This window comes from Poromitra crassiceps (genome assembly GCF_964638095.1).
Source record: "Poromitra crassiceps genome assembly, chromosome: 6".
Taxonomy (NCBI): domain Eukaryota; kingdom Metazoa; phylum Chordata; class Actinopteri; order Beryciformes; family Melamphaidae; genus Poromitra; species Poromitra crassiceps.
Window position 1 is genome coordinate 22,766,006 of NC_139627.1, and position 27,554 is coordinate 22,793,559.

General features: G+C 44.1%; 1 protein-coding gene across 1 annotated transcript in view; it reads right to left on the reverse strand.

Moving 5' to 3' along the window:
- The window catches only part of LOC310777804 (vitellogenin-like), a gene marked incomplete at both ends in the record, with an annotated part of 81,210 nt that overhangs the window by 33,481 nt on the left and 20,175 nt on the right, over nt 1-27,554 (reverse strand). The window contains one exon of the mRNA XM_083638161.1: nt 25,609-25,696. Coding sequence (XP_083494287.1) covers nt 25,609-25,696 — 88 coding nt within the window. The remainder of the gene's footprint in view (nt 1-25,608; nt 25,697-27,554) is intronic.

A 27,554-nucleotide genomic window follows, 5' to 3' on the forward strand; every position in this document is an offset into this window, starting at 1 on the left:
TCCATGGAAGAAGCAATGCGTGCCAGAAAAACACTATGATACATTAATAGTGCCGGGCAAACATTTTGACATTGAATAGATGATGATAGGACGGCCTGTGCTGGGGTTGAAAACTTGTGTAAATACAGTGCCAAGAAGAGCGACATCCATTATTGCCCGTGTGAAACGCGGACCTCAGCTCTATAGACGGTATACAAATATGGAGGTAGCCATCGTTAGGTCACCCATTGGTTTGGGGAGGGGGGGTCCTTTACCGTTGTGTTGGCAGACAGAAAAGGAGCCTGAAAGGGCAGGATCCCACTCAAGAAAATGTGGGATACATCCTGCCTCCCTTGAGACTGTGGCTGCACACACACTCTCCCCACCTGGCACTGACCCCTCCAACCCCACCCCCCCAAACGTGTGCAGTTGGCTGAGAAAAAAAAGATAAAAGAACATTACCTGGCTAAAGGTCAATGGAGACACATGACTGCGGCTCCGCCGCTGCCGAAAGGGTCAGGATTTTGTGACCAGTAACTGTGGCAGACGGTGGGTTGTGTCCTGCACTGAGCGGCAAAACGCAGTAGTGGAAGTCACCATCAGACACAACAGACTGCTCTTAGCGAGGAGGTGTGGGTGGATGGGGGCAGGGTGTCCAGACTGCCCTTAGCGAGGAGGTGTGGGTGGATAGGGGCAGGGTGTCCTTCATGGCTACCCTCTATTTTCTGCCCAGCGGTGTGTGTCACCACCAGCAGTGTTTTATAACGGGCAGATCATGGCTCTTTCTCGGCCGGCCGATGACATCTCCTTTTTGTAGGCCTACGTCGGGCGATCTCCTTAACTAAGGCCCACAGTTGTAAAATTGCAACATCTATTTGAAACTGTGTGGTAGTATTCCTGACTGAATTTAGACAAAAACTAACAACACCCCAGACTCTAAACTGTAACATTGCAACATTTTTGGTGGGAAAATACTAACACTAAGACGTAAGATGTTACTCATTTTGTGCTCTTATTTTCCAGTACTGTGTGACATCCAAAATTATACAATGTTTTCTTTTTAAACATACATGTATTATATTTGTCAAATACATGAGGGGGCATATCTAACGCCCAAGTGCAAGGGCAAATCTTTGCTAGTTTCTAGCACTCAAAATATATATTTTTTCTTTTAATTACCACTGGTACATTAAAGGATGTGTTTCAGCAACCCAGTGGTAATAAAAAAAAATGGCCTGAGGACTTTAAACCTTTGTTGGACTGAATATATTAATATATCATGCTTATTATTCTGTCTGACAGAGTTGACAATTGAAGTTATTAAGTAATGAATGGCCTTTTGTAAGCAAAAAAAAAAAAAAAAAAAATCCTTTATATGGTTGCATTGTTGTTCGTTGACCGTGGGTTGTTTGATGGCTGATCAATCCTGGAATCACATAATTTTATTGCTGGTGGGGCATGTGTAAGTGGTAGTGGTAGTGGTGGTGGTAGCCACTGGCAGTGTTCCTCCTGAGTCTCTGTTGCTGTCTTCTCCAGCCTTCCAGTTCCATCAAGGCAGCGCTGCCACTAGGAGTCGCGGTCAGCAGGGCAACATATACGACTGTACAGTAGCCTAGGCATCGCATTGCAGGTATATGATTTGATTTGATCCACGCCTTATCATTCTCAGCGGCGGGCTATCAGATGGCTCGGTTACCAGATCCCAAACTTTGGCGGATGAGTGTGAGCTGTAAACTTGCTGCAGAGCATAGGGAGGGTTTTGTGCTGTTAATAACAGTCATTTGTCTCTGCTTGATGACACTTCCTTAATACCCCGTGAATGTATTTATGAGTTCATACACGTTTTAGAGGCATTGGGCCATGGAATTTAGGGGGCGTAATTGCAATTTATATGCATTCTTCATAGATTGCAGAGAAAGGTCATTGAAGGGTTGTTAATTCAAAATGGAAGTTTCATTCCAGACTTTTAAAAAACATTTCATTACGAGCTCAACAGCACGGTCTAAATGGTAGCACTAAATGTAAAACGTACAGGATTTCCTAGTATTTCTCTACCTATGCATGCACAAGAAGAGATGCGTCACAATGCAATAGCTATCTAAACTGTCTATAGACAAGTTTCCTGGGCACTTCCGGTTTGCTTCCGGAATCGGCCGGGATCGTGTCTGTCGCTTCCGGTGTTTGTGAATACGGAGAAGCGTAAGGTACTACCGTAGTAGCCATAGCGACCGCCGAAAAAATGCAAACTTGGGATCATTCTGCGAGTCTCCTATCTAATGAAAGAGTGTCTATCCCACACCCGTTGACAGTGGACACATGGGAAGATAATATGTGTAAATGGCCGAACGTAACTACAGGCAGGATTATAGCGTATTTTGAGGAATCAATGGCGGTGGACGGCAACGCGATGAACTATCTCAAAAGCTCCGAAGCGTCAGCCAGACTAACGTTAGGTTACAGTCCTCTCCTCTGTCACAGTCAGTCAGACTAATGTTAGGTTACAGTGACAGTACTCTCCTCTCTCACAGTCAGACTAACGTTATGTTACAGTCCTCTCCTCTCTCACAGTCAGTCAGACTAACTTTATGTTACTGTCCTCTCCTCTGTCACAGTCAGTCAGACTAACGTTAGGTTACAGTGACAGTACTCTCCTCTCTCACAGTCAGACTAACGTTAGGTTACAGTCCTCTCCTCTCTCACAGTCAGTCAGACTAACGTTAGGTTACTGTCCTCTCCTCTGTCACAGTCAGTCAGACTAACGTTAGGTTACAGTGACAGTACTCTCCTCTCTCACAGTCAGACTAACGTTAGGTTACAGTCCTCTCCTCTCTCACAGTCAGTCAGACTAACGTTAGGTTACTGTCCTCTCCTCTGTCACAGTCAGCCAGACTAACGTTAGGTGTCTCTCCATTCAAAAACAACCCAGTTTGCCTTGATCACTGCAAAACATGACATGCCGTGTGTAGCCTCCACACAATAGGGCTACACACGGTAAATCATGGTAAATACGCAGCACAATACCCGCCGTGGTAAACAGAAGAAGACTGGGATATTAACTTTAAGGCGACTCACTTCTAGACTTGAATGAAATTGTATTCACTTACTATCTGCTCCGTGGATTACCATTTTACAATTTCGGAGACGAAATTGTAACATAGCAACGTTGGTCCACAAACGTTGCTATTTAAAAAAAAAATTGGGAGATAGGTTGGGATTATAACGTTAGTTTGCCGAGTCCCACCTGGTAATCCAGAAATGGCGTTATGGTACCTTTGTCTACTTGTAGATCATCAAGAAACTTTAAATTAATAACGTTAGATGTGTTCAACAGAGCTGTATATCGGGTCTAGCAGCCGATCAGCAGCTCAGACAGCCTCAAACACGAGGTGATTGTCAGCTCTATAATTCGCAAAATAGCAGTGGATGGAAACGCGCACTGTGTTTTGTGACAGCCACGCACTGCACAATGTGTTCCAGAATAACCCATTGTTAATAACGTCTGTTAACGTTAGTGTAGCTGATGTTATCGATCGTTTGGATAAGTGGAAAAAGTTTGGATATTTCGGCTGCTGCCTTCTGATGTGCTCGCTGCTGTGGACGCAATGTGGACTTAAACGGAAGCCGGGGACACGAAAGGCTGCTATGGCGCCGCCCTAGGAACGGCCCAGGAAACTTGTCTATACATGTGATCCTCTCCACCCTCTACCCCCCACCTCACCTCACCCCCTGACAGCTTTGCAACAATAGACATTCTTCTGTATAGAGCTCAACAGTCACATGACATTTCTTGCCACAGAAGTGAGTTTCCCATTCATTTGCTCCATAGACTTAATGTATATAACGAGTTTTAAGGCTGGAACCAAGCCACCCCGTGACCTCCTAAATCGTGAGTTCCCCCCCTCCACACACACACGCATACCCAACACACCCACGCACGTACACACAACACACACAACACACACACACACACACACACACACACACACACACACACACACACACACACACACACACACACTAGCACAGATCTCATCAGGATTCCGGTAGGCTGTGAGGAATGTAATTTGACTATCAGTGCCACAGAACCCTCAAATGATCTCAGTCCCTCTCCACTGCTGCAAAGAAATGCAGAGGTTTCATTCATTGTGAGTCAGACTCCAAAGCTCCCATATCCCCTCGAATGGAAGCATGATGCATTACAGCTCATTGGGATTACGCTTGTAACTGAAGAATTTCATTGCTGTATTAATGCTGCACTATACAATACTATTACACAGGGAAGTTGTGTGTTATGGCTAGGTGTGTCTGTGTGTGCGCGCGCGCGGGCGTGTGTGTGTGTGTGTGTGTGTGTGTGTGCGTGCGTGCGTGCATGCGTGCATGCGCGCGCGTGTGTGTGTGTGTGTGTGTGTGTGTGTGGCTCCAACACATCTCAAGGTGTTCATCATAACTTGTGAAGAAATAATTATCGGTATGGTATATATACAAATCCTGTAGCCTGTATTCTGTTGTGTTACCTAAACAAAGATCTACAGATACTTATTATACAGCATTGGCCCTCTTTGTTAGTCAGTGAGCATAAAAATTGATTAAAATCAGTGCTTTTGGCAGATTTAATTTGATTTTGTTTTGATGATGCATGAGTGGTGAGTAGCCAGCTATTCATTATTATTACTATTACCATTAGTAGTAGTAGTGGTAGTATTGAGTAGTATCTAACATTAGTTGCCTATACCAGGAGGCTAAGAATTCTGCACAACAGACTTCAAAATCAATCATATAAATTGGAGCAGCAAAATTCTTTACAGACAACTGATAAAATCTATAACTTGTAGGGACGCTGGGCACTGTGGACCTGCCAAACGAAATAACAGCCCCTCTCTAATAAAGGTCATGATTCAGCTTTTGTGGAGGAAAATAAAGGCCATGACTGGGAAGCTTGAGCAATTGTGCGCTGAGTGATGTGAGTAAGTGGGCTGTCTTTCTGTCTGCGATTTTTGTCCCACATTGTGAGATTTGTGATGATTTTGGTCATAATGACGTCACTGATGATGTCACAATATCTGTGACATCATCAGTGATCTCACTCGAGCACTCGATAATGTCATCAGTGATGGTCACTCGAGCATTTGTGATGTCACTGATGATGTCACAGTGTCTATGACATCATCAATGTGCGGAATCTACTTTTCTCTCACTACTGATCACTCACTGATCAGTGATGCGAAGTTGCGCAATTGTGCAATTGTGATGTCACTCGAGCACTCCATGATGTGATCAGTGATGGTCACTCGAGCAATTGTGATGTCATCAGTGAGTGATGTCTTCAGTGATGCGAAGTTGAACAAATGTGTGCTGCGGATGCCAATACAGGTGCCCGTATCAAATTGAAGATGTATTCTGGTTTGTAACTCTTTGCAGTACGCAGATACAATTACTTCTCATTAAATATTATATTCCTTTCAAACTCCAAGTAGCTCCTTTTTTCGCCTTGTATTCTATGTTGCCTGCTGAGCTGCTTTGGTCCACACTTTTGTGCTTCCCTAGTATTTTATATTTAAACTGATGGACAGAAACAAGTCATCCAACTCATCATGTCTCAAGTCAAGTCCAGAGTCTTTGGCCTCTATCTTCCGACAGGCGCTATCCCTAAATAGCGCTTTGCGCACTGTTTGCGCATGCCTTAAGGCACAGAAGATAGCATTCCGCCTTGCGCCGTCCGCCAGGTGTTCTGCCGAGTGTTGCTCCCCCGCCGAGCAGCAAAAAAAAACATCCCCACCTCACGGGAGCTACTTGTAATGATTTATACAGAAATGTAACTGTTTCAAAGTGATATAATTGTCTGGTAGACGTGACCTCCCTGATTTCTAAGTTAAAACAGCCCCGAAATATGTTGGGGATGCAATTCTCGGCGGGAATGTGGAAACGTTCATGGCACCTGTCGTAAGTGCAAATTAGAGCCGTGCCAATTCTGCCAAAAATCATCTGCGCCCCAAAATGCCTGCGCAAACGGGATTTGGGCGGTCTTAACTACCAGAATTATTCACAGGCGTGGCCAGGCAAGGCTGGGCATTACGTCAATCAAAACCAATCAGATTCCCGTCTCGCAATGGTTGTTTGCGCGAGGTTGCCTCGCCGAGGCATGCAATATGCTGTAATTCTCTCCATGCGTAATAGAGTGTACTCACTCGTGCGAGGACAGAGGGAGCTTATTGACAGATCGTCTGTGGTGCCAATGACCCTTCGGGTTATGAAGGTAAATAGCCTATGTCCATTGTCCCACAAGTTTTCTCAATTCATTTCCCTCTTTGCGATGTGATAAAAGTTTCTCAGTGAGTTATAGTTGATTGCCTCACTGAATTATCTGCTAATACCCAATTTTAGCAGCATAATTTGATGTCTTGGCGTGGCAAGGCTGTGCTTAATGACATATCCAAAAGGAATTCCACTTTCCACTCCGCAAATACCTCTCTGCACTGGGAGCGCAGCCGTAATCTCCGTGCAGAGCGCCCAGCGCAGAGAGGTATTTGCGCGTAAGAGATCCTTTTCAAAGCTCTTAGCGCAAAGTAATTGTGCGCTGCTGACGATAGGGTAACGCCATCTATCCCACATTTTAGCGCTGAAACGCCTGCTTTGGCATGGGGCAGCCAATGCCCAGTACAATTATCACAGGCATGCGCTTGTGTCCGCCCCCAATTTGCATTGCGCACGGCGTTAAACGAGCGCAAACACAAAATTAGCGCTTTTGGGAAGATAGAGGCCTTTAACTTCCCAGTCCAAGTCAAGTCTCAAGTCATTTATTTTTTGTCAAGTCAAGTCACAAGTTATCAACACAGACTTGAGTCGACTCGAGTCCAAGTCACCAAGTCTCAAGTCCCTATCTACTAACTATAGATATTAAAATCACCTACCCCTGGTTATGGCAGAGCTGCTTCAACATTAGTAAGCGCTCACACTATAATGCTAATTGAGGTGGAATAATCTGCATCTCTGCACTAACTGAATAGCAGAGTGTAGTGTCATACAGAAGGTGTCTCTGCACTAACTGAATAGCAGAGTGTGTAGTGTGATACAGAAGATGTCTCTGCACTAACTGAATAGCAGAGTGTAGTGTCATACAGAAGGTGTCTCTGCACTAACTGAATAGCAGAGTGCAGTGTCATACAGAAGGTGTCTCTGTACTAACTGAATAGCAGAGTGCAGTGTCATACAGAAGGTGTCTCTGCACTAACTGAATAGCAGAGTGCAGTGTCATACACAAGCTGTCTCTGTACTAACTGAATAGCAGAGTGCAGTGTCATACAGAAGGTGTCTCTGTACTAACTGAATAGCAGAGTGCAGTGTCATACAGAAGGTGTCTCTGCACTAACTGAATAGCAGAGTGCAGTGTCATACAGAAGGTGTCTCTGCACTAACTGAATAGCAGAGTGCAGTGTCATACACAAGCTGTCTCTGCACTAATTGAATAGCAGAGTGCAGTGTCATACAGAAGGTGTCTGTGCACTAACTGAATTGCACTAACTGAATAGCAGAGTGCAGTGTCATACAGAAGGTGTCTCTGCACTAATTGAATAGCAGACTGCAGTGTCATACAGAAGGTGTCTCTGCACTAATTGAATAGCAGAGTGCAGTGTCATACAGAAGGTGTCTCTGCACTAACTGAATAGCAGAGTGCAGTGTCATACAGAAGGTGTCTCTGCACTAACTGAATAGCAGAGTGCAGTGTCATACAGAAGGTGTCTCTGCACTAACTGAATAGCAGAGTGTAGTGTCATACAGAAGGTGTCTCTGCACTAATTGAATAGCAGAGTGCAGTGTCATACAGAAGGTGTCTCTGCACTAACTGAATAGCAGAGTGCAGTGTCATACAGAAGGTGTCTCTGCACTAACTGAATAGCAGAGTGCAGTGTCATACAGAAGATGTCTCTGCACTAACTGAATAGCAGAGTGCAGTGTCATACAGAAGGTGTCTCTGCACTAATTGAATAGCAGAGTGCAGTGTCATACAGAAGGTGTCTCTGCACTAACTGAATAGCAGAGTGTAGTGTCATACAGAAGGTGTCTCTGCACTAACTGAATAGCAGAGTGCAGTGTCATACAGAAGATGTCTCTGCACTAACTGAATAGCAGAGTGCAGTGTCATACAGAAGGTGTCTCTGCACTAATTGAATAGCAGAGTGCAGTGTCATACAGAAGGTGTCTCTGCACTAATTGAATAGCAGAGTGCAGTGTCATACAGAAGATGTCTCTGCACTAATTGAATAGCAGAGTGCAGTGTCATACAGAAGATGTCTCTGCACTAATTGAATAGCAGAGTGTAGTGTCATACAGAAGGTGTCTCTGCACTAATTGAATAGCAGAGTGCAGTGTCATACAGAAGGTGACAATGGGATATTGGTTGTTAATCTGACAGGCAGGAAAGAGGCAGAGAGGGAAAGAGAATGGGGGAGACAAAGATATGGAGAGAGACTAGAGAGAGAGTTGCTGATTGACGGCATAAAAACGTGTTTACCGTCGGGCCGCAGCTGTGGCTGCTGCTGCACCGGAGGGGCGGGCCGCTCTCTCATGCCGGTCAGGTAGCGCGCTCCATTTCCTCACCTGTCAGCGCGGACAAGCTAAACACGCGCCGCTTTGACATTGGCGTTTTACATCGCTCATTCTCACTGACAACTCCAATCGAGAGCAGGCTTGAGACGGCGTCATTCCCAGTGGGCCGTGCGTCAACCCGCTCATGGTGCAGTGAGAGAGAGAGAGAGAGAGAGAGAGAGAGAGCGAGAGCGGCGCTGTCTGCAGCGCTTTTGTCATACCCCCAGGTACGGGGAGAGAAAATGTCATGTTTGGCATCCGCGCTTTCAGCGAAAGCTGTCGCGGCTTCTGATTGTTTTTGATGGAAGGAAGACATCATCCTTTCCAGCCACGTTTTGTTCCCGGAGCATGAAGGTCACATTCTGCTGCGACTTTGCTTAGAAGAGTATGAGGCACGATGGTGGGAAGTTAGTTTGTACTGACTTTATAAGGTATTTCACTGCATTTAAGCCGATTTAACATAGTTTGCCTTTGGCATTTCCATGGAATTCATCTAGACCTTTTGTGTTCAGTCTCAGGATTTGCAGATGGATTCATTTTATATTAAACCACATAAAAAGTACCTTATTTTAGTCTAATCGGCCACACGCTTTGTTTGTATTCATACATATACCTGTACAGTGTGAGTTACTGTGTGTGTGTGTGTGTGTGTGTGTGTGTGTGTGTGTGTGTGTGTGTGTGTGTGTGTGTGTGTGTGTGTGTGTGTGTGTGTGTGTGTGTGTGTGTGTGTGTGTGTGTATATATGTGTAGGAATGCATGTGTGTTTGGGGCACATTGTGGGAGAGAAATAATCATACAATTTGAGAATACATCTCTTCTCTGTTGTATTGAATATAGCATCTCTCAATTACATGTGTTATGATGAGTGATGCCCCCCCCTCTCTCTCTCACTCTCTCTCACACACACACACACACACACACACACACACACACACACACACACACACACACACACACACACACACACACACACACACACACCCACACACACACACACACACCCACACACACTGCTCTCTATGGATCGGACAAAGTAGCATCGAGTCAGGGGACCTGAGAGGTTCTGAGGGAGAAAGGATTTCAGTAACAAGGCTTCATCACCTCCATTCTATTCTTCACAGCAAAGGCAATTTGAGTTCTAATGCGCTTTTGGAAAACAATTACTCTGGAGCCACTTCTCGCAGGCCGGTCTGAAAGTTAAGCAGGACATTCGGAGGGGTAGAGCTGGTACGGCATGAGTCAGGATTGTCAAGCAGCGTATGTTGGAGAGGGAATGTTTTCTGAATGTTCTTAAGCCAGCTTTACATGGTGAAACCTCATGCAACTTTAATTTGTTGAAACTTAGGTGAAACTACGTAGCAATTGAGTTGCATGGTGTAAGGCCCTCTGCAACGCACATGAAACTTGTATGAAATGCAGCCGCAACAGTTACAAAGCTCTCAACTTTCGGACACTAGTTTCACACAACAGCCAATCAAATCAATGATAGCAAGTCAGATGATGTGATGACATCAAACAGATGATCCATGTCAAACGACAAAATCGAGGCTTACTGTACCAAAATGAACAAAAATAAAACAAGATAGCCTCTTGCATGGTTGAGGAGATTATCCTCATTGACTTCATGCAAGGTTGGTAATTTTTGTTAAACAGTTGAACCATGTCAACAAACACGCAAGCTAAAGTTCGGCAAAGTTTGTTTGTTTCAATTGCATTGTTAGCCAGTGGCTGGTGGTACTGCTAGCTTACCGTTAACATGGACGGTTGTTTGATGGTTAGTTGGTTGTTTTTTCCTCCGAAATATCCATAAGTATTACAGTAGTCTAATGTACAGATAGCCCTGTTCTTATTCTCTGGGACAGCCATAGAAAAGTAGCTACACAGTCATCAGTGCCATAAGAAAAAACTGCACACTGAATGCAACAGTACGAATTGATTTAAGCAACAAACCATGCGAAATAAGATACAAAGGTGCAGTTACGACACTTCACAAATGACACTTAACACTTGATAATCTAGCGAGAAACCTAAGAAAACAGTATGACAGATGACCAATCTAGTTAGCTAGTTTTAGTGAATTAAACTACCGTGTTGCATGAGACTTGATTATTTTTTAATTGCTTCGTATAACTGTCAAATTGCATGGAAGTTATGTTTCATGCAGGTTGCAACCTGCAATTCGTTGTGTGAAAGTTTCACCATGTACAGATGTTGCTAGTTTCCAGGCGCACTATTACAGCTGTGCAGTGCCAGTACTTGTGTTTTTCTTTGGCTGCTAGTTCAGTGAGTTTTGGTCGTAGAGTGATAAGACTGATTGGTATCTGTGGATTCTTAGCTTTCAGTTGACATCTTCTTCCTGGAAACAGAACAAAATCCAACCATTACCACGACCACTGTGGCAGTACACGTGGTAATGCCCTTGGAAACTAGTAACATCTGTAGCCTAAAGCTCCGTTTAGGGCTGCATGCTCGGTAAAATCTGCTTGGTTCAGGTGAGTCATAATGTTTTTCTATTCATTGGCAGGAATTTGGAGAGCATGCCGTATGCGCCTAATTATGAGAAATGACGGGGGATAGGGGAAGACACGCCGAGCCGATAAAAGACTCACCGTTACGTTACTCACAGTTTGACCTTTCACCTTTGCCGCTTTGCACGCTTCCTCATTCCTTTCTCTCATAGCCTTTGTGGAGAACAAGGCTCATTAGTAGAGCGCACATACAGATGACAGTAGGCCTTTTGTCTCGGCTCAAAAAGACATCTCTGCTGTCGATTAGGAAAGTAGACTATATGACATTTATTCTGTTCTGACAAGTGGCTGGTTTGGAATGATTTGCTTTGCAGAAGAGTCTGAGGCTTTGATATGCCGCCCAAGATCTTCAAACAAGTGCAAGTACGAGTACTCAAGTATTTGAGTATTGAAAGACAAAACAGGTTGAAGCTGCATTCCCACATAGACTTGCTGATTCCAATGTTATAAACCTATAGGCTTAACACAGACACGGCCCTGACTCTGGCTCCTCTCAAAAAATATCATGATAAAAAAAAACACACACACACAAAAAACCCGGCTTGAACTCCCCCGGAGACCAGCTCACCCAGCAGGTCACTGCTAATGAAACAAATGTCCCCTCAGTAAGTCGACTCCCATTGGTGCGAGGCAGAGGCAGTGGGCGGTTGGGAGGGCTTCAGTGAACCCTGCAGAACGGTTCTCCATCTGGGGCGTACCGGGAGCCCGGAGTGGCTGGACCAAGCAAATGTCCCTCAGTGCCCCTGGCGATTAGCTGGAGCCTTTCCCATGAGAAAACAGGGGGAAGTGATGAGAGAGAGATGAACTCAGACCCAGGCTGTTGGTGGGAGAGTTGGACGGCCCCGCCAATGAACATGGACACCGTTTCTCATTCTGTTGCCGTGAAATCATTCATATATTTTATGGATTTTTCAAAAGACCATACATCTATTAAAACTACACTATAGGCCCTAAAGAATGCAATATACCTGTAGCCATGTTTATGTTTAGGCATAACATACTCTAACACATGTGCTCTGAATACCTGTGAGCATGCAATGTGGTCTGAATACGTCAAGATGATTAGTGAAATTTGGTTGGCTGAGGTGGAACTCCATGGTTAGACAGTGACAGGGCAAAGGTGAGCACAAATGAGATGACATAGATAAAGTGCTGATGACATTAGATGATTGCTACGATAATGGGAACCATTAACTTGCATGAATTCATTTCCTATAAATAAAAATGAAGAGCCAATAGCCTAATGTGCAGTCAGCTGGTAATTTCAGTTATCGCTATCATAAATAGCATCATCATTGAGCATTATCCATTTATACAATTACTGATCATCACAAATTGTGATTCCATGGTGAATAACTGAAAGAATATAAGTAATTTGAAATTATTTGCAATAGCTGATTCTCAAAATGATTACAGTCTCTACCACAGAGAATGACTTTTGAACTCCCATTTAATGCTGAGACTCACACAGGTCAATGTTGCAGAAATAGAGAGCCAAAGTGAACGTCACTTCTCGCAATATGAATGGTGGTGAACGCAACGATAAGATACCCTTTTGATCCCGTTTGAATTGTGCCACGGGAGTACACGTCATGTTTGTCATTGTAAAAGATAACTATGCAAGTCGAGAAAGTCGCAGTTTGTGGTAAAAATGTGGCACTATAAGTTATAAATCAGAAACACCACGCACAACCAGTCGCGTAAATGACGTCTCTCCCGCCAGTCCATTGTTGTTGATGGTGTGACGTATAATGTGCGACACGAGATGTACAGTAGTTGACAAAACTAAGCCTTATGTTTCTGTTTAAAGACAAACTGTGACTTTCATGCATAGTTATCTTTTAAATTGACAAAATTGAACATGTGTACCCCGTTGGCACAATTCAAAAGTGATCAAAAAAGCATTGTCTCGCCGTTCACCACCATTCATATTCCTTCAGACGCTGGTGCCCAGAGAAAGGCAGGAAGTGATGTTCACTTTGGCTCTCTATCCACCTTATTTCTAGCTGCCATGATGCCTGATGGGTGCTTCTTCCGCTTCCGGTGTAATTTTTACACTGTTTTAACTTGAATTTTTTTTTTACAGCAGAGCCATTCTGTTCTACAGCCATGTCATTCGGGTGCTGGGATAACGTAATGCATTGTGGGTAGTCGGCTACTGTGGCTAATGCTAACGGCTATCGTAATAGTTACTTTACATGGCAGTAAAACGCCACTGAATGACCAAATTGATTTAACTTTTAACCATTTCGAGTAACACTGTTTCCATACGGACCGGCAGCGTTGGTTAGTTGTTTATAACGTGACTATATTTATAACTTTTATAACAGACTCCAGCTTCCGGTTTATAATTCGGGTCTGCAGCCAAGTACAAAGGCTGCAGAAGAAGCCTGCATGACTCATTGTTGCAAGCTGCAACAATGAGTCACGTTAAACCGGACCTTGTTCCTACAATTATTTTTTACAGTGGGGCATTCAAAAATAAGGTGGATAGGATGGCAGTTTGCAAGGGGCCATTGCTTGACGAGTCTAAATACGAGCGCCCATAAATGACTTTAGCCTTTGGGGCCTTTCTTGGCATTTGTTTGGTGTGGAAAGAGGTACTGCGGGAAGCCTGTAGCTCACCTTCATGATCCATACGTACATTGATGATGATAATGAATGAGAAGATAATGCGTGTGTGGCGTGGAATGGTGGTTCATCTCCACATAAAGTGTTGAGGGAGGTGACACTTGCGCGGCGCTGAAGGCAGTGCATCAAATGTAGTGGCGGCGCCTGGCAGGGAGAGAGTCTGCATGGAACAGTTTGGTCCTATTAAAAGAGATGTGTGACTACAGTAATAATAACCCATGGATGAGGACTGACGAGCGTCTGATATGATGAGGCCCGCTCTCTCCCTCCAGCTCCTTTTCTATATTGGAAAAGCAATGGATCATTAGATATGGTGTGGGGATACGGGTGCTAGATTGTCGAATTGGATTTCATTACATTTTCTCAGGGCTTAATTAGATTGGGGTCTTTGAGACTAATGCCGTTTTGAATAATAGAGAGATCATGGCAGGGAAATGAGTTAGTGTTAATGTGATCAAACTAAGATAATGGGAAAGGACATAAACTATTCAGTATCGGCCAAAAATTCCTTGGGAATGGATGTTGGTTTAGCACTGGAATTAAGGTGGAACTTGTGATATTTGACGATGCGCCTCAAAGAGCTGAGCCGTACTTGTGAATATAAGATTACAACACAAATCAATCCTGCGTCTCAAAGCCCATGCCTCAAGGAGGTTTGTGCCCCGTCTCCCAGGCAGCACCTCTCCCCTGGGATGGGTAATGTATGTATGATTAGACTCCACCGGGACTTAATTGCAACCCGGTGCCATTTCATCCGATTCGATCTCATTCTGAGACCGGCGGGTGGAAATCTCTCTTCTAATGCAGAGCGTGGCACCTCGCCCAGACAACACATATATTCTGAGAAGTGCCTGGCGCGGCAACAGTGGGGGGAGAGAGAGAGAGAGAGAGAGAGTGAGTTGGGGAGCGGGCAATCTGGAAGTGCAGAGGCAGAAATTGTTTCATGGACAATGAAGCAGCTTTTTATGAGTGAGATGCTGAGATGGAACGGCCGATTCGGAGCCGGCTGGGAGTCGTCTCTGGGGGGGGGGGGTGTCCATGTGGAATAAACTGCCCCCCTCATGGGACCCACATGCTACACGTGACAGTAATGGCCAGGAGGGGTTAGGAGAGGCTGTGGATAAAGCCCAGGGAGGAGCATTACAATTCACTCCAGGATGAGTTTTCACATGCATTTTCTCCCGAGGATGAACTACAGTACCGCTGAGGCAGCAGGGATAAAAATGCTTCCCTGGATGGAAAGCAAGTTGTACAGTGATAGAGTGCATATTAAAACAGATAAGTTGTACAGTGATAGAGTGCATATTAAAACAGATAAGCACACAGGTTTTGCTATGCAATATTCTAAGAGATATTGTGGTGAGGCCTTTATGGCCATCCAATTATTATCCGAGTATATAAGAGAAAGTATAAATCTTAGCCGGCGATTATTCCAGTGCGACACTGACTCGGATTTTTCAAAGACAAAAGGGTGAAGTGAAGGGTGTCCTCAAACAAGATATTCACCTGACATGGACATCTTACCAAGTGAAATATCTACGTCCGCTATTCGAATCTACCCAATAGAGACTCAGGCATTTTATTGATAGCTATTCTGCTTCACAGAGTGTATCGGCGTTGCAACAAATGGTGCTCCGAGGTCAGCTTATCATTTTTGGTTCAGGTTGGAATAACAGAATGTGTCAGAACGTGATACTGGGCTCGCAGGGAGCAAACATTTGTTCAGGCGGGGGGGCGGGGGGTGAATACAAATTCAAACACCGCCAACAACAGCAATCCCTCATATTGATTTGAGACCAACCGTGCAGGGTTTATCCTGTTACAGTGCGATTCGTATGTGGGAATGTACATGTATTTCCATTGTGCTCCCTTGTACTTCCAATCTTTCTCATTCTATATGTAAAGTGTGTGTGTGTGTGTGTGTGTGTGTGTGTGTGTGTGTGTGTGTGTGTGTGTGTGTGTGTGTGTGTGTGTGTGTGTGTGTGTGTGTGTGTGTGAGAGAGAGAGAGAGAGAGAGAGAGAGAGAGGAAGATGTGATGAAAGGCACTGTGGGGTTTGCTGTTGTTTTGATTCATGCACAGTGTATGTGCAATGGTAGGTATACTGTACATTGTGAAAGCAAACAAGTCACTATTGGATTACCTTTGAAATAGCACTTGCAAAATGAACATGGGTCAATTCATAAGGATAAAGAAGAAAGGATGTTTACTAAATATTTAAATACGGTAGGTAGATAGATACGGTAGATAGATGGATAGATGGATAGTATTTTCTAAAGACAGACTCTAGACAGATAAGGTGGGCTCATTTCCCCACTTCCGTGTCCCCTAGGCAGTCGCTTAATAGCTCCGACTGGAAAACAAACTACACACAACTGTACAGCTCACAATTTTATGCTTTGGCACTTTTATGATAATGCTTAATTTCATACCAACAAGTTCACAAAGTCACGCTCTCACTTATTGATAGCGGTTTCTATGTTGCCAACTCTCTTCCAAATAAAGTACCTGTAGTCACCAGGCAGTGATGCCGTGCAGCGTGCACAAATTAATTTACATACAAAATATTTGCTACAGACAGACGCCTACTCTTGGTGAAAGGAGGGAGCTTGGCTGTGTAGGGGAAGCACTGTGATCGTTAAACCTCTTTGGATTAGACAAGCACGCAGTGCAAACGTGTACGCCGCTGGCATCTGCCGCACCGATTTGTCACCAAATGCTTTTGGAGTCCAAACATTTATATTGTTTACCGTGGTCCAAACATCCATAAATGTAGTGACAAATTTGCCAAGCTGGCAGCAGTGGCAACTGTGATTTCCAGCTTTGGGAGATAAATGTCCATCTCCACAAATCCTAATTAGATGCGCCGCCCCTAGACCATTAACAATACTATGTTAATCTAAAAAAAAAAAAAAAAAAAGTGGTCAGAGATGTGTGACATAAACCTTCACAGCCAATAAATTAGAGTAAACTAATTATATTTGTCTGAAAATGTTTTTTCCTTTTCTTTCATAGCATAGGCCTATGTGTTGCCCTGACATTTAACTGAGCCATGAATCAACCCTTCATACAATGCAAAGCGTTCTTCATCACTCGCAGGCGTACGGCGCAATTATGGTGATTTATTTTCACTTGTTGTTTTCCAGTTCTGTGTGTGAATTGCTAATCTCATATACATGGCCTTTTTAATCGTGTTGGTGTGTAATGATAAGCAAGCAGCAGAGCCCTCTCTCCCTTGGTCAACTAAGAACTTCATTTATTGCACGCAACCATGAGATGAGAAGAGAGAGACAACAGAAGACAAAAGGTCACTGCTTAAAAACAGTCAATCACTTTGATAAATGCTAAACCTGTGTTAGACCAGGCGTTTTCAAAACACACACACACACACACACTCTCTCTCTCTCTCTCTCTCTCTCTTGTTTACAGAGGAAATTATTTCTGTCGTAAAAACATATATTTGTAGTGGCCTTACCTGACACGTGACATTACAGCAGTTTTCCAGTTCTGTGTGTGAATTGCTAATCTCATATACATGGCCTTTTTAATCGTGTTGGTGTGTAATGATAAGCAAGCAGCAGAGCCCTCTCTCCCTTGGTCAACTAAGAACTTCATTTATTGCACGCAACCATGAGATGAGAAGAGAGAGAAATATTAATTTCACACTCTGCCTCACACCTAAGCCACAGGAGCAGATATATATTTGTCACATTAGGCGTCTCGGACTCACAACAGAAGACAATTACACCTTAGCCTGGTAACGAATGGATGTGTGTCTATACAAAAGGTCACTGCTTAAAAACAGTCAATCACTTTGATAAATGCTAAACCTGTGTTAGACCAGGCGTTTTCAAAACACACACACTCTCTCTCTCTCTCTCTCTCTCTCTCTCTCTCTCTCTCTCTCTCTCTCTCTCTCTCTCTCTCTCTCTCTCTCTCTCTCTCTCTCTCTCTCTCTCTCTCTCTCTCTCACACACACACTTACATTCACTCTCTCACACACACACACACACACACACACACACACACACACACACACACACACACACACAGCACTCAGCCTGAAAAGTGACAATCCTATTCAAATATTCAGTCAAGAAGCCACTTACTGTGGACAAAAGGGTGTGGCTGTAAGATATAATATCTTTGAATAAACATACAGTGAGACTGAATCCATTAACAATACTTTTATTTCGACATTCAACTTTGGATCTGTTCATACTTTTTTCTTCTTCACTACTAGACCTAACGGTAGGTAGGCTATTCACTTTGATACCTTGAAAAAACGTTTCATGTCGAATTATGGATTGTAATGTTCATATACAGTACTTGATATCACTCTTTTCATTTTCATTTGTTTACAGAGGAAATTATTTCTGTCGTAAAAACATATATTTGTAGTGGCCTTACCTGACACGTGACATTACAGCAGACGTTAGCATTGTGTTACTGCATTTGGACATTTCGCTGTACAAGAATGCGAGAAACGTCCCTTGCGTTGCCCTTTGCGTTGTTCTGTGTGTTGCTTACATGTACTGTACAGCTCACTAATCCTCACCCTCAACCCAACAGTACAGAGGAGCCATGCGGGGCCTAACATGCTCTGCCACACTACCACGTTAAACCGTGACACTGTGCCGAATGTCAGCCGCAGATTACAGGTGTGTCCACTTGGCTTTGTGTCATTTCCGCTCCGCGCACTAGCTGGCACTGCTGCCTTCCATGTTTCTAAGTCAGTGCGCTGGGTTTGTTTGTTTTCTGACAGCATAATTACGGTCATCACTCATTCGGTACCATGACAGTGTTTCAAGCACTCTTAGGTCTATTCTAATTATCCAACAGCAGGGGGCCTACTACTAGGTCATTGTTTTGTTTTCTGCCTCAATGCTGCTGTTTGTGCCGTGACAAGCCAATGCCCTCACAGCAGCTATACAAGCCAATGCCCTCACAGCAGCTATACAAGCCAATGCCCTCACAGCAGCTAGACATTGATTTTGTGGCATGTTTTTTGTGGGGGCGGCCCTACTAGAGGGAAGAAAATACGGTCAAAACACGGTAAGAAGACAAATCCCCCTCTTGCTTCTCACCGCTCTTGCCCTGACCTCTGCACTCCTTACTTCTGATGCAGCCTAAATGTGCTGCATACAGTTCAGTTCAGTTTAGTTTTTATTTATTTATAGTGCAACATCACCCCAAGGGGTCTCTGTACACTTCACAACAAAGCAGTTCGGAGTATATGACACAAACACATGCACAATACAGACACGTAGGCTACAGTATACTGTACATATTTTGTTGATACTGGAAGGAAACTCTTATTTCTTGTTTATTATCCTAATATACTGTAACTATCGCATATTACACTGTTTCAATGCACTATTGAGTCTATAGCTGCAACCATACTGCATGTCATGTTGTGTGAAATGTTACGGTAAATGTAGAAATGTAGCTTATAAGGTAAATCTGTACAAATCTGTACATTTAGCAGAAGACCGGGAAATTGATAAAAAGCAAAAAGCATGCTGACACGGGGTCGTGGTGCTTGTTCGGGGTGGACGGGAATGGGTGGGAATAGCATGATCCTCCCACGTGCTACGTCCTGCCGGTGAAGCTCCCTGAAGCACAGTTGCGCATGTCTCGGAGGAAGCATGGTGCTAGTCTACGGCTCTCCCCAGATCGGCAGAGGGAGGAGCAGCGACCGGGGCAGCAGGGGAAAAAACTGGCCAATTACGATTGGGGAGAAAATGGGGGGGGGGGGGAACTAGAGTTACACAATATGTAACCTTTGTTCTATTTCACCAAGCTCAGCCCCTTGGCAGGGTCCATGGTGCCATGGTGCAATAATGGTGCAATAAGCCAGCCGGAGCAGGATCCAACCCCCACCCACCCCCACCGCCTCAACACAGGGGGGGCCCGACGCCAGCCAACTCAAAGGCCCAGTCTCTAATGGCTCATTTCCACCACATATAACAGCACAGTACAGCTCCACTCTATCTGGTATTACTCGGCTCTACTTGATATAGACTCTGTTTCCATAGCAAGTTTACTTGCCTCCGCCCACACCTGGTCGTCATAGCGACCGCATATCTGCCCTCCGCCCATAGCCGAAGTAGGCTATAAGTATAACGTTAAATTGAAATCAATACACGGAACTTTTAAACTGATTATGAAATACTGGTGCCTCTAAATGACCTACAGTGTACATGGGCAAATGTGACAATCAGCTAGGAGAATGGATATCACTTTGTTGTTACTCAAACTCACATGCATGCACTGCGCGGGGACGGGAGAGGCGCTACGAGGAGAACCCCAGCGGCAGCTCAACAGGCAAGACCACGGCTTCGCCTGCGGCCTAGCGGAGCCAACTACAAAGGGCTTCCCGAGGAGCGCATGTTAAAGCTGAGCAAGGAGATCGATTTTATTTCACCAGCGCCAAAGGCAGCAACACAAAAGACTGATGGAAATAACATAACAGAAGAGAAGGTAAGCTAACTAAACTGGTATCCAGCATTGACAGTAGATGCCTACAGTAAACACGATTCTGCCTGACCAATCAGTCGTCTGCAGTGTTTTCACGTCACCATATAGTACCGGGTCCACAGCCCTAGAACCTCAACAGAGCAGGGACCAAAGGCAGCACGACTCAACCCCGATCAACCCGGGTTGTCCACGTTTTTGATCGGTGGAATGAGACAAAAAAGCGAGACGAGCTGTGCGGGGCCGCGTTGATACCAGCGGTGGAAATGGGCCATAACAGGCCAACCCAGGCCAGTATGTCAATGCATAGGTGATAGGTCTCACGAAACATTATAATGAACACAACGCCTGACGGGACAACTCCCCACAGATCTCATGTTCGAATGTGGAGTACAGAACCAGACAGAGAACCAAACACCTCAACAGGTATGACCTGATGAATGGACAGGGCATTGTAAAGATCTCCTCTGTACAGTACCTGCTGCACCGAACAGAGCTGCCGACGCAGCTGAAGATAACATGAGAGTCCCTACCTGCTAACACACAGGCTGATGCACAGAGCCAGTGAGTGAGTCTCCAGCCACTCTGCCAGCATCGTTGCTGAAATGTTTTATGGTCACTCATGATTCAGTAGGTCACGGATTGGCTTTGTTCCAGCCTTAAAACTCGTTATATAAGGATTCTTCGAAATGTCTATGGAGACAATGAATGGGAAGCTCACTTCCGGGCAGTGTTGAGCAAGTTACTCTCGAAAAGTAATTAGTTACCGATTACTGATTACTAGGGGTGTCACAATATATCGTCCCACGAAATTTCGCGATAGTAAAACGTCACGATATGTATCGTTGAGATGAAATCTCATATCGTGAAAAAAAAAAAAAAAAAAAAATTCAAAAATAGACAAAGAAACTTCTTTGTTTGTTGAAGTTCAATGTGTGGAAAGTAGTTCAGTTGAACAAGTCTCTGAAGAGACACATGAGAAGTTATACAGGAGAGAAACCATTCAATTGAGTTTCTGGCAAAACTGTTTACTTGACAGGAAAAACTGAAGATGCATAAAAAATAGACTAAGAAAAGTCTTGTTGTTTGAGTTTGAAGAAAAACTGAAGATGCATAATGAGAATTTATACTGCTGAGAAACCTTTTAGTTCAAAGTAAATCTAAGTGACGGTGTAACTCATTCTATTTCAAGATAAGCCTTATCTCCAATCTCATGTTTTTTCTAGTTGTTATTGTAATAACAATTTCCCACAACAGCATATTTTGTATTTGTGCATTTCAAATAAAATACTACTTTTCCAGTCATATATTGTCATTATTCAAGTTTAAAAAAATATTGTTAAAATCGTATCGTATCGTATCGTTATCGTGAACCCAGTATCGTGATACGTATCGTATCGTGAACTGAGTGTATCGTGACACCCCTACTGATTACTCCTTAAAAAAGTAATAAAAGTTACTTTACTTATTACTTTTTCAAAAAGTAACTAGTTACGTTACTAGTTACTACTTCTTTTTTTTACCCCAAATACCTTACACTTAAGTTGTTACATGTCTAGCATGTCACTGTATTAATTATTTTCGCTTTGGTATTATATAATTATGTTAAAAGAAACGCCAAAGGCATTTTACTTTGAAATCCGGTTAGAAAGAACAGGAAGTGGTGTGTTAAGACTGGCTAGCTTCACACTGGAAAAGACGTGAAATGAGAGAGTCAGACAGATAATGTGAGTGTAAAGAAAGATGCTGTTACTGTCGGAGTGGTTATAAAACAACACAGCCTCCATGCAAATGTTTCAAGCTTCGTAAGAAAAGTGATGTTGATCTGTCAACATTCCTTGGGCCGTCTGACTACGGTCAAAAGGCTTTGACCAGAAGGTTAGAAAGTAACAAAGTATACAACACTTACCCAAAGTGTATCTGTTAATCCAGTGAACTGTTACACCCAAGTCTACCTCACCCAGCGTCGGCTTCAATTTAGCCTCCATCCCCGCATATTCTCTCTCGAGGTAGCCAGCAAATGTCTTTCTCTGTGGCAGCTTGACATTGTTCTTCGTGGCTATTTTCTCTATGATGCATTGATATGAGTGCGAGTCAACAGTGTAAATATGTTGCATCTGCCAAGCTGCTCGCACATAGTTTACAAAGGACAATAATGTTCTTTGCCTCTTTGACCGAGACAAACTCAAAATAATGGCATGAATAGGCTACCTCTGTATTTCTCTTCTCCTGGCTTCAGCTTCCATCATGCTGCTTCAGTTTGTTTTGAAGTAACCACACTCTCTGACCTGTTTCATTCTGGCGGGCAATGATCTAACGCAGTAACGCAGCGTTACTTGGATTAGTAACTGTAATATAATTACTGTTTTGGAAATTGTAACGCCTTATATTACTTTCTTACTGAAAAAGTAACTAATTACAGTAACGCGTTACTAAGTAAGTTACTGCCCAACACTGCTTCCGGGACAAGAGATGTCACGTGACAGCTCTATTGTTCACACCTGCCTCCCCCTCCAGCCAATTCACGTGTGTCAGGAAAGAGTGATATGTAGTGTTGGTGTAGCTCCGTAAAGGTCAATGAGTCACATGGAAACTTGAGATGTAATAGTCCTCATCATGAAGAGTGAAGTGAACTCAGTTGAACCAAAGGGTGAAAAATGAATGTGTTATGGAGGAAACGTCAGGCTGGTGTGCTTTACCACTGCATTGTGGCAAATAAAGACTTGGTTGTCCGTCCTGTACCTTTACTGTTGACCACAAGGGTGCGACACGGACAAATCATTCAAAGGAGAAAACGCATGATAAACAAAGGGTGGCAGGCTTTTCGGCCAGCCTGGGGATAGCTGTTCACCGAATCTCTGATCGCACCACCATTTTCACATGCTATTATGGCACAGTGAAAACTCATTGAATGTCTTTTGAAAATGTTTTAAACTGCTACCATAAAGTTATTTAGGTTAAAACAATGCAGAGAGCTAGCAGCTATGGATCTCTCAACTTTCATAGTGGCACTATTTACACTGTATCAAGACGTATCTATTAAACGTCAAAATGCTTCACATGCAGCAGGTCCAGCGCTCACTCTCCACCCATGTCGCTGTGGTTATCGATCCCCCCCTCCCTCCCCCGATCCAGCGCTGTGTGTACCATGTGTAAGATGGGCTTGGCACAGGAGTAAACACACATCAGAGAGATCTAGCACCGGCGATGTCCAGATAATTTGCCCATCTGTCAGTGGAGATAAGGGGCCCAGAAATCAAGGAGCCTTATTGGAACCAATCTCCGGCCCCTCCTGCACTTCTGTCAGGCCCTGAAGCTGGAGCCAATGTGACGTACAGCTTCCATCAGTCTCCAGCGGGATGGAAAAGGGGCATCATGTTGTTAAAGAAATGGACTAAAACCGGCCTGTCAGGCCTCGTGAAGAGGGAGGCACTCTGCTTATCAGCCAGGTAGGGAGCTCGGCCCAGGTGGCGGGAGACCTAATGGTTAGCCACCACCAGTGCTCCACACCCCCCATATGTTCTCATTTACAATGACTGCTCTCTCTCTCTGTCTGCCTGTCTTTGCCTGTCTTGCTCTGCCCTCCCTCTCTCTCCCACCTCTGTCTTTCTCCATCTCTCCCCTGGCAATTGATCTCCCTCTCATGTGTCTTTGCCCTGCAGCTGCCACTGCTCCACCAAAGAGGGCATGTTTAATTAGAACAGGTGATGAATGGTCTCCTGTCCCGACTGGAAAAGGAGCATACGGTCCGAAGAGAGGGAGGGAGAGGAAGATGGCAGGAAATGACTTGGTTCAGTCACAATGCTTATTATTATGTTCAGGCTGCAAACTGCTTGAACTGTGGAAATTATATGTACAGTTTATGTGACGTGGATACATATGCGTTTATTAGTATGTACAGAATGAGTCTTCCCCAGAATATATCATTTCAGGGCAGGAAAAGCTTCTGAAATAACATTTGAACTGTACACTATCGAATCCAATACTATGAATGAAATTTATTTACAGCTGTATGGCAGGCTGACCCAGCCCACCTACACAACAATTATCCTGTTCATAAGTGTTGTTTTTTCACTAACAATTATTTGGATGTGTGTTGGTTCCAAGTGTTTGTTGGAGTGTTGTTTAATCACTCATAGAGCTGATATGTCTCAGGCTGCTGAAAATGATCCTGTGTGTGTGTGTGTGTGTGTGTGTGTGTGTGCGTGTGTGCGTGCGTGTGTGTGTGTGTGTCTCTGTGTGTGTGTGTGTGTGTGTGTGTGTGTGTACACGCATGCATGTGCCTGCGTGTAGTGAAGATTTTCTATATCTGGAAACACTGACAACGCTGAACATTTGTATTGCACTTGGTGTGTGTGTCCGTGTGCATGTGCGTTACCAGCCAGAGCTGCTCTGAGCTTGTTGTCTGAATACTCAGTGTTCTCATCTTACACTATCAAACAGACATGAGTGGACTAATCATGCATAGTTCTCTAGAGAACTGTGCACTTGACTCCTATGGCTGTAATGCTGTGATAGTAATATTAATTGTCAATACAAGGGATCAGCCGAGCAGCATTTTGGTAAACAAACCACATCACTGGGTGGAACGGCAATGGAACCTCAGCTATGGGGAGGCTTGAGTGTCTGACTCTAGCCGGCTGACCCTGTTTACAATTTACAAACTGCGACAGTTCACACAACTTTAACACGACATGCATATATTATTTAAGAAATTTACCACGAGAGGAATGGGGGTTGTGGCCACATTTACCACTGGTACAGGGTTGTGGCACGAGGCGAAGCTGATGGTAACACTGGTGACAAATTGTGGACTAGGCAATGAACTCACCACTTATCGTTGGTGTAATCCTTCCTTGGATGGAGATAGAATGCAGGTGGATTAGGTGGCAGCAGCGACAGGTACTTCTCGAGGGAAGCCACAGGACACATTGGGTTTCCGGGTTCTTCATACATAAATCCCCGTAGCCTTTCCTTGTTGATCTCGTTTACATTTTTGTGGTTCTTGGTTGGTTCGTTGAACGTTAGAGTTGCGAACTTCGCACCGTTGTCGTCTGTGCGTACAGCAAATGACTCGGGTTTCAGCCCACGGTTTCCCTCGTTTGCGCGGCGCCCCATGTGCAGCTGTATGTCAAACCACACTTTGTTGACTAATCCCTGCGGTGTATCGGGAGAAAGCGCCATGGAAGTCTTAATTATACGGAAGTCTTCCTCTGTTATCGATGGGTGGTGGGTGGAGGTGTCTCTTCCTTCCCTTCGCAGTTTCTTCATCATCGCAGTGAAAACACCATTGCTGCTGCTGAATTCACTGTCACCGAATAAGCTCCACGAACGGGAAAAGGGGGGGTCATTAATGAAACGGTTAAGACCCGCTCGCAGACCAGCATATCCACTGATACTGTAGGGCTCACCTTTTACAGTTCTAACAGTGGCGTAGAAATTCCTGAGTGCCAGGTTGAATTCTTCCTTGCTGTTGTTCTTGAAGTCAGGTGCAAGATTCTTTTGAGCACACCAGGTCTGGAAACATCGCATTGCCCAATTTGTTTGTTTGACAGTCCCAGGTTCACTCCGTGACAACTCAAGCTCAGCCAGTTCTCTCTCCCCAATTTCACCATGTCGTTCTTTGTTCACTTCACCTTCATCTTCATCTAACCACTGCTCAAAACTCAATCCACCCAGTAAATCAAACGTTACTACGAAATCGGACATTTCCTTGTTAGAGATTTGTAGACTGACAGGCTAACAGTGGGCGGAGTCAGCACAGGTGTTCTTCATTCATCAGGGAGCGGAGTGATACTGCGGTTGGAGCCGAACTGTAGATTGTTGGCCTATTTACCACTGTTGCTAGCCAATCAGAATCCAGTATTCACTCATGCTGTTGTAGAAACATCAAACTCTTGAGCTAATTCTGCTCTCACTCAGAATGTCAAAATATAAGCGATGTCATGTATAGTCTTTGAGATATTAACGTTTGTTTGGCACAACTCATACTAGTTAACTGCCGCGGGGTTCTGTATTTCTGGGTGGTTGTGACGTCACGCTGATTCGTCCTATACGCATTGGATCCTGACAGTGGCTAGGCTATATTTACATGCACTGAGGATTCCAATCGTGACATCGGTATTCAGGTTGACGCATGTAAATCTCATAACGGGTCAACCTCTCACTCTGACAATGAGAAACCTGCTTAAGATGCCTGGCTTTTCCTCCCATATTAAACAGGTCACTGTGGCACATCTTATTGCTTTTGGTTTAGTCTGCACAAACTCAGACATGCTAATACAAAACATGGTGAGCAGTATCTACCATAACTATCTGCAACATCCATAGACAAACACATGGTGACTGGTGAGCAGTATCTACCATGACTATCTGGAACATCCATAGACAAACACATGGTGACTGGTGAGCAGTATCTACCATGACTATCTGGAACATCCATAGACAAACACATGGTGACTGGTGAGCAGTATCTACCATGACTATCTGGAACATCCCTAGACAAACAGTAGAATTTCATCATTTGTTTTCAATGTTTATGTGCTTCATGATTGTAAGCTAATGAGCCTTCTCAGTCTGCAACAGTGTATATAATTAAACACATTCTGTCATTCTGTTGCAGGCTTTGGGAGCTTCACTCTATAGGATGTACTGTAATTCCACCCTGTCCTTTTGAGAAGTTAATGATTTATGAGGATTATTTATGAAAATATTCAACAGATGCTCCTCATGTCTGAGCGTACGAGTGCTTTGAATCAGTGTCATACAAAACAGATTTAGCGGTGCAGTAAACAAGCTGCTTGTACAAACCCAAAGGTACGTTCATAGATACTCGCATGCCGCATCCAGCCACTCATGCTGTAGATATAAGTATTCAGTCATGCCAAGCATGCATTTGACAGGTGGCGATGTGCATGAGGGCCAAGTTCAACATTTTCAACCGCTTTGGAAACAGTTTTGAAGTGATATCAGACAGATATTTAGGTCCTCCAGATCCCCAATATCTCTCTGCTGTCTCTCTCTCTCCAACATGCTGACCAAGGCATCAATATCTGTCATTTCACCAGAGGTGGGTGGTTTGACTACTCATTACCAAATAAAGAATGTTGAGTCTTCCATTATCCTCTCTGCATCCGACTGGATTTGCACTTCCATGCAAAATCCCGCCAACTATCGCTAACTATCTAACTACTTCATCTATCAGCGATGCAACTCTTCCCCTTAGTTCCAGTGCATTCTGGGAATCACTTTTCCTCGCTGTGGTTACGCATGTGACACTGAAATAAGTCCTACTACCATATGTACTACAGCGTAACGCCAGGACCTGGAATGAATCAGTGACTCACAAAGCCTTGAA